Source organism: Eubalaena glacialis, chromosome 12 (genome assembly GCF_028564815.1).
Source record: "Eubalaena glacialis isolate mEubGla1 chromosome 12, mEubGla1.1.hap2.+ XY, whole genome shotgun sequence".
Taxonomy (NCBI): Eukaryota; Metazoa; Chordata; class Mammalia; order Artiodactyla; family Balaenidae; genus Eubalaena; species Eubalaena glacialis.
Genome location: NC_083727.1, coordinates 88,049,446 through 88,061,856, shown reverse-complemented (window position 1 = coordinate 88,061,856; position 12,411 = coordinate 88,049,446). Strand labels below are relative to the sequence as shown.

The following is a 12,411-nucleotide window of genomic DNA, read 5'->3' as shown; positions in this document are numbered from 1 at the left end:
TGTTTCCTTGTGAAAAGTGTGTTTTTAGCAACTGAAAACAGCTCATAGCCAAAGAAGCAGCCAACCTCTGGGAATTCTCTTACCTGGGCCCGTGCTGCAGGCCCACGTCCACACTGCCACTCAACGTTCTCTTTCTGAAGTCCATAGACATACATGCCACGTGTGTCCACTCTGTTCAGGCTGGTGCTCTAAACCGGTCAAACCTAAGCTGATGCTAGTGCCATACAATTACTTTTGCCTTTTGTAGCCAATGACCTACTAAAAAAGTCAAACTAGAAATTATTAATGAGAAAAGAGTGCCCTTGGAATAATGAGCGGCCCGTGTCTTTGTCTTACATAATTGTTGCTATCACAGCACTGGATGTGTGGAAGCTGTTTACTCAAGGGAGTTTCATAGCCTGTGAAGGGAGAAAATATTTTTGTCTGTAGCACGTTCTTTTTGTTCATGTGTAAGTGATCATTTAATCCCACACTCTTGGGAAGACCTCAGCAGAATGGTTTATGGGGTTGCTGTCTTCACTCCTCTTGGAATCTGCCAACCTCATAAAAACCTCACAACAGATGAACACAAAGATATTCGTGATTCATTTAGACACCCGCAGTTTTAAAGGTGTCCCTTAACTTGACTTCAGGACTAATTTTCTTTCCTTTGAAATCAGTATATTATGTGTAAGGGCAATTAAAAGTCGTGAGGAAATTAAAACATGTTAGAGTGTAAGGGTTTTTGGTTTTTTTGGGGGGTAGAGGGGTTGTTTTTTACCTTTGCTATTTTTCCCTATTCCTGAACATTTTAGCAAAAACTGAATTTCATTTCACAAACATTTATTGAACATTTTTGCTTTGTATCATCACTTATTAAAGGGAAAACGATAGAGAGAAATATTAGATTGATAAGCCAATGCCAGTTTTGAATTATATTCCTAGTTCAAAACTGTAGCTTTATCTTTTCTCAGTTTGCCTCAACAACTAATTGATGTTGAAAAGGGAACAAAAGGGAGATAAAGCTTGAATCCTTATGGGGTTACAGTAAAATTCCTTAGAAAGGATAGTTTTTAAAAGAACTCTCTGTGGGAGAGAGATAGCTCTGAGAACAGCAGTCAAGATGAAAAGAAAGCTTTTTGAATCTGCCACTGAACCAATTCAGAATTCTGGAACACAGTCAAAGGAGCTGCTAATAGGTCATGGGGGAAGGGGTGAGACCACACAAAGCTCTTTAGGTGTACTTTCAGAAAATGAGCTCTGTTCAGCGAGCAGCATCAGTCAGGTTTTGTCATGGGATTTATTACTATGCAGGTGATTCCATTCTGTGCTATTTCTGTGAGAAGAAATAAGCAGGCCCTTTGGAAGGGTGTGATCGGAGAATTAGGAGAAGACATCTGACCGAGGTGCAGGAGGCAAATTACATGAGCAGCTCCAATGGAAGAAGAGAATTCAGAAATAATCTTTATATTACTTAGTGTCTGTATTTAAGAAAGAGAGCAAAAAGACTGGTCTTAGAAATTTATTCCAGGTAGGAATTGATAGAACAGATGAGATTTTTTTTTTCCCAGATACTATCATATATTCAACACCAGCAGAAAATTATCTTCCATTTCAATATTGCATACCTTTAACAAAATTACACGTTTAAAATTTTTTCTGTTGTGATAGTTTTTTTTAAGAATTAGATAAGATTATTGAAACCTCCTTTCTGGTGCATTTAGGAAGGGCTGGTAGAAGAGATATTTGATATTGCTGAAGAAAAAAATTAAATCTGAAGAATCATAGCCTCTGTCTTTCTCTATAAAATGACTTCCCCAGAAAAACACACAATATCTTCATTAGACACCTGTTATGCCAAGACCAGTGAGATACCACAGCATTTCCTGACATCTTATTAAGAAGCATCTTTTCTCATAGAAAAAGTTTGCTCTATTTTTTAAATCAATTTTACAATGTGTAGCATAAATTTCTCTGAATGTCTTTGCCCCTTGTTACTAGCTTCCAGTGGAGCTTGCTCCAGACAGAGAAGGGACAGAGTGGATTGAGAGCAGGGATGGAGGAAGTCATGCATGGCCATTCATAAGGCACCTAGAGATCACTTTATTGTATCATCGCTATGAGGCAGCAAAGTCAAACTCAACAAATTGTAACTGAGTGCCACAAAGTGCACTGCACTCGGCCAGGCCCTGGGAGGGGTACAAAGATGAATAAGATGTGGTCTGTGCCCTGCTTCTCACCATTCAATGGGGAGATCCTATGAGCCTAACTCCATGAGAGAGCTGACTGTGACAGTTTTCTAACAGGAGTACACAGTAAGGACTGGGGCTGAGTGGAGACTCATCATACCAGGAATCTGGACTGATATCTCTTCTCTAACTAGGGAACACCTCATTGTCTGAGTTGGGTTTTACATACAGGAGCACACAGTAAGGACTGGGGCTGAGTGGAGACTCATCATACCAGGAATCTGGGCTGACATCTCTTCTCTAACTAGGGAACACCTCATTGTCTGAGTTGGGTTTTACGTCTATTCCACCCACACCCTCACTACTTCAACCAAGGCCTCGCATAGATCAGCACTTGATTAGAATAGTTCTTAAAGGTCTGTTTGTGAGTTACTCAACTTTGGTGGCTACAATAAAAAATTAGTAGTTATTGAAACTTTATTTTAGGGAACTATTCTGTTAAACATGGCTATACTTTCTTCCAACAAAAGGGTATAGATTTTTCAGGGTTTAGTCAAAACATAGTTTGAATCGAACGTAACTTTTTCCTGGGTCTGCTTAAACAATTAAGAACAGAATGGGGGTTGGCAAATTTTTCCATGACAACCAGAAAGTAAATTTTTTTGCAGACCAGACGGTGTCTGTCATAACTGCTCAACTCTGCCAGTGTAGCATGAAAGCAGCCATAGAAAAAGTAAATAAATGAATGTGGCTGTGCTCTGAAAACACTTTACTTACAAAACCAGTCGATGGCAGAATTGGTCCGTGGGGCAGAGTTTGACAACCCTTGACCTAGAACGATGTGATTCATTAAACTTCCCTTGAAATAGACGATTGTGTTAAAAACAACTAGATTCTATTTCTATGACTGAAATTTATGAAGAAATAAATCAGTGAGCAATTCAACTCTGCTTCTGATGTAATTACATAAGAGAATGGACCAGTGAGGAACAAGGTTACTCCTGGTCGACAGAGGAAGGGGCAGAAACAAAGAAATGAGCCTAGTCAGGACTGAAATTGCTGCCGTGCCCACCTCAAGAATGGTGTCAACCAGTGATTAGGAAAATTACTCTGAAGCTACTCTACCTGGCTCTGCCCTTTGGCACATTAGCGAACATCTCTGTAAAATGGAATAATATTAATAATAACAATACCAAAGATGTTAAAAAGTTGTTTTAATATTGAGAGAGTTACCATATTTAACTCGCTTAAAACAGTGTTTGGCATACGGCAATGTGCAGTAAGTGCTCAAACATCTTGTTCAGATATGCTTTAATCCCTCTTCCCTCGTGCCTGCCAGACAAGGAAGGGCTTTACGAATGGGAGGCCCAGGATATTTTTATCAAATGGGTGTCATTCATGTTGCATCCGTTTGATAGACATCTCCACTGTGGAAAAGAAAAATTTGACCATGAAAAAGTCTAGAATCAGGACTGCGACAGCAGTGGGATGAAATTGGGGCAACTTTTAGTTTTCATTCTTGTCCATTTCATCTAAGTGAAGAGGATTCATTCCTCTAAGACTCTGGTATTACGACTTTCCTTTACTGGTTAAGCAGAGTTAGCAGGCTAGGAAAAATTAAAATAGGCTTTCTGTAAATTTCAGAAACTGGCCCACTCTGCAGCAGCACGTGGGAAACATGTAATAATGAATTATGCATGCCAGCCTGCTGCCAAGCTCCTTCACTCTCCCCAGAGCTGCTCTGCCTGCTGTCCATCCAGAGACCAGCCAGCTCACCCCAACCACATCCTACATACACGCTGCTCTAGGATGTCTGCAAACCATGAGCTACTGAGGTTGCTGTTGGGTTGCTTTTGCTGTGGACAAACACAAACCTTTTAGGATAGTGGGGAAAGTGGAGTTCTAGAGCTGCAGCAAGAGCCTGGGTTCAGCGGAGAACCCAGGGCAACCTGGGAGAACAGTCTTTATCACATGCCACCAAGGTGGTACCAGGAAGGAAGAGACCATCAGCTGTTGCCACAGGCAGTTCTGATCCAAGTATCAGGAGGTAACAACATCACCCAAGACTTGAGCCCAAATCGGTTGTGAGCTGACTGTACAACATAGAGCCAGTCAATGAAACTTTCTGTTTTCTGACTACAAAACATGCAGATGTAATTGTTACTATCAAATTCACAAGGTTTGAAAAAATGCACGTAAAAGTGTTTTGAAAAATACAAAGTACCATATAAATGTATGGTGTTATTTCTTTTATGGGAGATGGTAGAAATCCATGTCACTTTATGGAAATTTCCAAACTCGACTGTCTACGTACCTGATATAATAAACATATTATCTGTATTCATCACCAGCAATTCTATAAAGAATGATGTTGAGTTTTATTTTAACTCAAAATGATGAATCTCTTCTGATCATTTGTTTATACGTGATCTCAGATCAAACTGTCATTCATGTTTGGGACCCCATTCATGTTGTATTCGATGAAAATTTTTCTCCTTGGAGTTGATTTTGGTTTTATTTGCTCTAATATAATGTGAATCATTTCTCCTGATATACCTCATAATTTCAAAAACTGAAATTAGTTCGTTTTCCTTTGTTAAAGGATACTTTTCAAAAAGGCATATAAAATGAACATGTCAGAGATTTTATTTAAGCTATTAATTGATGAGGGGACTGGTAAGATACTACAACCAGTTCAAAGGAGAATACAAGGAGCAAAGTCATACAAAAAGACTAAGGAATTCTGAAGCAAACTTGCAAAGGGATGGAAAGCAGTTCTCCCTCCATGTACTAACCAATTGCATTTTACCAGACACAGTTAGTGTGCATTTCTACAGACAAGAATTATTTGAATTATTATTCATTTTCTCCAACTTATAAAGCTGCAAAATAGCTCACAGATAAAGAAAGGTGACAAGAAACTGAATGGGTGAACTAGATTTTTTTCTTTCCTATTTTAAATTCTTTCAGTCTTTTCTGACACTTTTCTCTGAACCATTCCTGGAGATCTGAGTGTTGCTTTTATTCCATTCTCTAGAGCCTGATGCCTGGAGGGAGAGATAGCCTAGGTTTCCTGACATTCTTGCTGAGATGTTAAAGAAACATTTATCTGAGGTTCAGCAATACCTTTAGTTTCACTCTGGTCTCTCTTTTTTTTTTTTTTTCTTTTAAATTGATGTGAGTTCTAATACAGAGATAGTTCAAGTTTATCCAGACCCCTGAGTATCTTCAAGACCCTTTCAAGTTTCCATAACATCAAAATTATTTTTTTTACTAAAACTTAGACATTTGTCTTTTCACTGTGTTGACAGTTGCACTCATGATACAAAAGTCACAGTGGATGAAACTTCTGGCACCTCGGGTCATGGCTGTGGCACCGAATTGTATTTGGTCATTTTGTTCTACTCCGCTATGCACTCAAAGCACAAGCAGACACAAAAATTGTTCTTCATGTTGCAGGAAAACGGATTCACTTTTTAAATTCTCAGTCCTTGTATATACAACTCTTTAATGTTCTATGTACAAAAGGAGAAGTATACAGAAAGCAAGTCTGCTACATACTACATACTACACACTAAAGTATAACTGACTTGAGGAAAAACGTATGTGCATTTTTTTAAGTTGCTGGTTGAAGTAGCATTATGAAAACATGACTTGAAAATTGACTAAAAGATAACCTATGGTTATTCAGACTTGCATATTTTACAGATTTTTTTCTCAAAAATTAACAAAGCAAACCTGTTATTTCAAGTTAGGCAGCTAACAATATTTGTTCACAAAGATAAAACTCAAGCTTTCTAAGAAAAATTAGAATTTTAGAAAATTTACCTTCTCTATAATGAGCTTCTGAGCTTCCCAGTACTTTCTGATGAGTTCAGTAGTAATATCAATGAATATGCTTTATTAATATATTATATGATAAAATATGTCAACATTTGAAAGATCTCTTTAACCCAGTGAACCAACATTTTTCAAATAGTCAATGCACGATGTTACAAAATCATGCACAGGTAGAATATCCATTCAAAGTGCAAGAAAGACCAATGGAATTTTAGTGTAACAGAGTATGTAAAGATCATTAATATAGTTTCAGATTCCACTTTGCAACTAAACTTTAAGGAACTACCATTTGTCCAATTTGTCTGTATTTAAAAAGACTTCCATTACAACTACATTCTGTGTGAGGCTAGAGTTCATATATTTCAACCAAAGCAGCAATTCACAACAGATTGAATACAGAAGTAGATATGAGAATCCAGCTGTCTTTTATTAAGCATTACATTAAATATATTTGCAAAAGAATAGAATAATATTACTCCTCTGATTATTCCTTTTTTTTGGAAAATATAATACTTTTCCCAAAATATGTTTATTTAGGTAACATGTAATGGATTTTATTATTGTTATTTTTAGCTAAACTAATTGATAAATATTTGAAAACTTTCTCAGTTTTAAATTCTAATACAGTAAGTATCAAAAGATGCAAACCATGTAAACAAAAGCTTTTGGGGGATTCTTGGTAGATTTTAAGTGTGCTAAAGTGTCCTTAGACCTAAAAGTTTGAGAACTACTGATTTAATATAATTTTCATTTTAAAATCCATATACACTATGATTTTGCTCTAATTAAAAAAAACTTTCTCTCTACATATTCATCTATCCAGTTATCAGCCTTTGTATCTATGGAAGTGTTTGCCAAATATTAATGCTAGCCATTTCTTTTTTTAATTAATTAAATTTTTATTGCAGTATAGTTGACCTACAATGTTGTGTTACTTTCAGGTATACAGCAAATTGATTCACATATATATATAAGTATATATATATTCTTTTTCAGATTCTTTTCCCTTATACATTATTAAAAATATTGAATATAGTTCCCTGTGCTATACAGTAGGTCCTTGTTATTTATTTTATATATAGAAGTGTTTATATGTTATTCCCAAATTCCTACTTTATCTCCCCTACCTTTCCCCTTTGGTAACTGTAAGTTTATTTTCTATATCTATGAGTCTGTTTCTGTTTTATAAATAAGTTCATTTGTATCATTTTTTTAGACTCCACATATAAGTGATATCATATGATATTTGTCTTTGTCTGGCTTACTTCACTTGGTATGACAATCTCTAGGTCCATCTATGTGGCTGCAAATGAAATTATTTCATTCTTTTTTATAGCTTTTATATATATATATATATACACACAATATTCCATTGTGTGTGTGTGTGTGTGTATATATATATATATATATATATATATATATATATATATATACCACACCTTTATCCACTCATCTGTTGATGAACTTTTATGTTGCTTCCATGTCTTGGCTATTGTAAACAGTGTTGCAGTGAACATTGGGGCATATGTATCTTTTCAAATTATGGCTTTCTCCAGATATATGCCCAGGAATGTGATTGCAGGATCACATGATAACTCTTTTAGTTTTGTAAGGAAACTCCATACTGTGCTCCATAGTGGCTGTACCAATTTACATTCCCACCAACAGTGTAGGAGGGTTCCCTTTTTTCCACACTCTCTCCAATTGCTGGCCATTTCTGAGGGGTGTAATTTCAGCTTTTAGTGCACTTTCACAGGTATTTTTTATATTGCTTGAGTAAAAAAACAACAAAATCATTATCTTAAATGTATATATTCACAAAAATAAATAAAAGTAAAGAATAGAGAATGGGGATATGAAAAATTTAAAAATATGTATTCCACAAATATCTGAGAATTCAGTAAATACATCATGAGAATTATTTGTTTTGATGATTTTAGATCAATTGGAAATCAAAAGAGAAAAAATAAAAATTGACCCTGTATTAATTTCCTATTCTGCTGCAGCAAATTACCATAAACTTAGTGGTTTAAAACCACAGAAACCAGAAGTATAAAATGTATCTTATACAACTAAAATCAAGTTGTTAGCAGGACTGGTTACTTCCAGAGGCTCCAGAGGAGAAACTATTCCTTGCCTCTTCCAGCCTCTTTCTGGCAGTTGCTGGCATTTCTTGGCTTGTGGCTGCATCACTCCAATCTCTGCTTCTATAGTCACATAACTTGTCCTCTTCCACTGTCAAATTTCCCTCTGCCTCTCTCTTAAAAAGACATGTGATTAATTTTACGACCCAGCCAGATAATCCAGGATAATCTCCCTATCCCAAGATCTTTAATTTAATCACACCTGCAAAGTCTCCCTTGCCATATAAGGTTAATATTCGCAGCTTCCAACAATTAGGACATAAATATCTTTCAGAGCCATTATTCAACCTACTACAACCCCTTACTTCACATCATACACAAAAGTCAATTCTCAGGAGAGTGTAGCTCTTAAATAAAGCTTACTGAAGATAATGTAAGAGAATAACTTTGTGACTTTGAGGCAGGCAAAGATATCTTAAAGATGATACAGAAAGTACTAATCATAACCACAAAGGAAACAACTGGTAAATTTACCCATACTAAAATTAAGAACATATGTTCATCAAAATTGACCCCTAAGAGAATGGTCAGATGATCTACAGTATTGGAGAAGATATTTTCAATATATGTAGTTGATAAAGAGCTTGTTTGTATGCTCTTTTATGTGTATGCATATATATGTATATAAATATTACATATATACATAGATATAACTCTATAATCAATAAGGAAAAAGCAAACAACCAAACAAAAATAAGAGAAAGACACACAAACCGACACTTCACAAAAAAGGATATCAAAATAACCACTAAACATGAGAGTATGCTCAACTACTCTAATATGAGGAAAACAAAAATTAAAGCCAGAATAAAAAACACAGAATAGTTAAAATCTACAAGGTGATCAAACCAATTAATGGCCAAAAAAAAAAAAAATGGATCAGCTGACATTCATATACTGTTGGTAAGGAGTTAAGACATCATTTCAGAAAACTGGTAGTAGCTACCAAATTAATCATAGTCATATTCTGTGACAGAACAATTTAACTCCTGGTATATACAAAACAGAAATGCATGCACTTCAACACCAAAGACACATACAAGATTGTCATAGCAGCATTATTCATAAAAACCAAAAACAGGGTGGGTGGATTTCCACCTATAGAAGAAAAAATAACTGACTTGTGAATATTCATTTAATAGAATATTATAAAGCAGTAGAAATGAAGGGTTAATGCTATCTCGCAAACATAATATTGAGCAAAAGCAAATAGACGCTAAAGAACATATAAGTATGATCCCACTAATATAAAGATGAAAATCAAGCAAAACTATTGCTATTGTTAAACATCAAGATCTCAGTTCCATTTGGTGGAGGGAAGAGGGGAGCACTGATCAATAGGAATTCTGACAATGCAGAAAATTTTCTTTTTCTTAAGTTGGTGGTGTTTGTGTGAGCGGGTTCACTTTGTGAGAATTCACTAAGCTATATGCTTAAAATTTGTGTGATTTTCTGTGTGAGTGATACTTCAATTAGGAATGTTAAAAAAGAGAGAAATCTATGTACCTACAAGGACAGATATCTAAAATTTATTGTTAAGTGAAAAGACAAGTAAGCAAAGCTATTTATTATATTATTTGTTTTAAAAATAAAATTAGGGCTATACAAATATTTGTATGTGTATAAATGACAATAAAGAATACCTCAGGGCTTCCCTGGTGGTGCAGTGGTTGAGAGTCTGCCTGCTAATGCAAGGGACACGAGTTCGAGCCCTGGTCTGGGAAGATCCCACAGGCTGCGGAGCAACTAGGCCCGTGAGCCACAACTACTGAGCCTGCGCGTCTGGATCCTGTGCTCTGCAACAAGAGAGGCCACGATAGTGAGAGGCCCGTGCACCGCGATGAAGAGTGGCCCCCGCTTGCCGCAACTAGAGAAAGCCCTCGCACAGAAACGAAGACCCAACACAGCCAAAAATAAATAAAGTAATAAAATTTAAAAAAAAAATTCTTCTGAAAACAAAACAAGTAGAGGCAAAAATAAAAAAAAAAAAAAGAATATCTCAAAGGGGGATGAAGGATGGGCTGGCAGAAAGGGGAATTTTTTTGTTTGTTTTTCTTTATATGTTTCTTTACCATTTCAATTTTTATGAGACATATTAAAATTAAAATATAAATAATTAATAATAATAAATCAAGTTATCAATACTCAGTAGGTGCCAGGCACTTTTCATTTATTATCTTATTTTATTATCACAGTAATTCTAACAATTATTTGCTCTCATTATCCCATTAGAACCTATTGGGAAACTGAGGTTGAAAATAGTTAAGGTTATAGTTATTAAGAAACAAAGTCAGAAGTTAAAATCTCATGTCAAGTTAATGCTGTTAGTACTATGCTATCCTCAGCCTGTGGAAAATAATGTATATTTCTAGTATAGTACTTTTTACATTGAATAATTATCTAATAACACTCCTATCATCTCACTGAATGATTACTCCTTGAGAACTAAGATTGTGTTTGCTAAATGAATGATTGCTATTGAATAAAATGTAAGTCTACATTAATCGCTCATTTAATGTAATATTTGTTCTTAAAGGTAATGAGAAGAATTTTGGACAACAGTTTCTTCATTTATTTCTTGTGGAAGGAAAGCCCACAGTTAAATACGGATGTGGAAGTTCTCAAAATATCTTGACTCTTTCTGCTAATTACAGCATTAACAGAAATGTATTCATCCCTATAACAATACGGTAAGTACCCCACAGTAGTTCCTTGAACTATAGTGCTGAGCCTTATTTTTTAAATGTTTTTTACATGTGTAATAGCCACCTAAATACAGAAAGAAAGAAAAAAACGGTCTCTCTGAAAATTGTTTTCCCAATCGTTTTTTTTTCATTTTAGTGAAATAAACTACAAATTTGATACCATCCAGTGACAATCAAATTGTAGACAAAATGAATCAATTTCTCTGAAAATATTTTGAAGCAATTAAATAGATTAAAGAATTGGGTGGTTCAGTTGAAATTAAGATCTAGTTCAATTGTTCAACAAAATATCTATTGAGTGAAAAGAGCACTGCTCTTAGGAAATGGAGGGGGGGAAACGTCATTAGCACAGAACAGAAAAAAGAAAATTCAGTAGAAAAAAATCGCATATTAAATGGAAATGTCTCTCTGGAGCACATAAAATTTTGGAAGGCAGTCTTGAAATTAATTCATGCTTCAAAATTAGGAAATCCCCAAAAGAGAAATGGCTAAATATGATGATCACATCCCAAGGGCACTACTGAACAAAATTTACATGTAGCAGCCAAGAATTTAAAATTGCTCATCAGTATAACAATCTAGTAATAATGTTCTCCAAAGTTACTCTTTGTCAGTTAAAAATAACATTTTGTGTCTGACTTTATGTATTAGATGACATTTGGATAAGTTGGTCTGATCATCTGGAATCTTGGCTAACCTATGTAGGTTATATAAATCGAATAATCTTTCCCAGGGTCTGCATCAATCTGAAAATAAAATCAAAGAAATTGACACCAATCTGAAAATGGAAAATACATACAGGCAGGAACAGTATCTTACTCATCTTTAATGTACTTAGCAGGGCGTCTGACAGATTCTCATAAATGTCTGAATGAATGAAGAAATGAGAGTGTCTGGGCTGGGAAATTCAGCTGGTTATGACTAGAAGGCAATGAAATTACCCTAAGGTAATGAAATTGTTATTCATAAATTAGGCATACCCTTTTGGAACACTGAGTTACGTACAGAAAAAAACAAACTTTGAGAGCAATGGACTTAACTCCAATTTCAATCATTTCTCTTACAAAAGCCTGATGTTGATCACAGAAAAGGAACCCGATGAGAAGGTGAATAACTTAAAACCAGTTTAAAAGGCATTTCTTGATAACCTCATCATTTTAAACAATGTCATCATTTTATACAAACAGTCTATTACATATGAAGTAATTTCTATTTTTGGTCAAACTTTCTTGAAGGACTGATTTCATGTTTTGCCTTTAACTAAAGAGGACCTAGTCAGGCAGTCCTCAAACAAACCCCTCAAATCCTTAGGTAGCCTCAAGTTGAAAGCATCCTGTAAAAAATTACTGACACTTTTATTAAAACTGAAAACAAAGGACTTTGGATTAATTTTATCCAAAATTTAGAAAGTGAAATACAGCCATCTTTACTGATGCAAAAATGTAAATCTGATTTGTCTTGTCAGCAATATCCTACAAGACCTCAGGGTGACAATAGTTTGCATTAAAGGCTGATCCTAGAATTATATTATATATGATACATTATATTATACAT

General features: G+C 35.1%; 1 protein-coding gene across 1 annotated transcript in view; it reads left to right on the top strand.

Moving 5' to 3' along the window:
• Positions 1-12,411, top strand: part of EYS (eyes shut homolog) — a 1,734,738-nt gene that overhangs the window by 1,390,541 nt on the left and 331,786 nt on the right. The window contains exon 31 of the mRNA XM_061207220.1: positions 10,689-10,842. Within this exon, the coding sequence (XP_061063203.1) occupies positions 10,689-10,842 (154 nt within the window). The remainder of the gene's footprint in view (positions 1-10,688; positions 10,843-12,411) is intronic.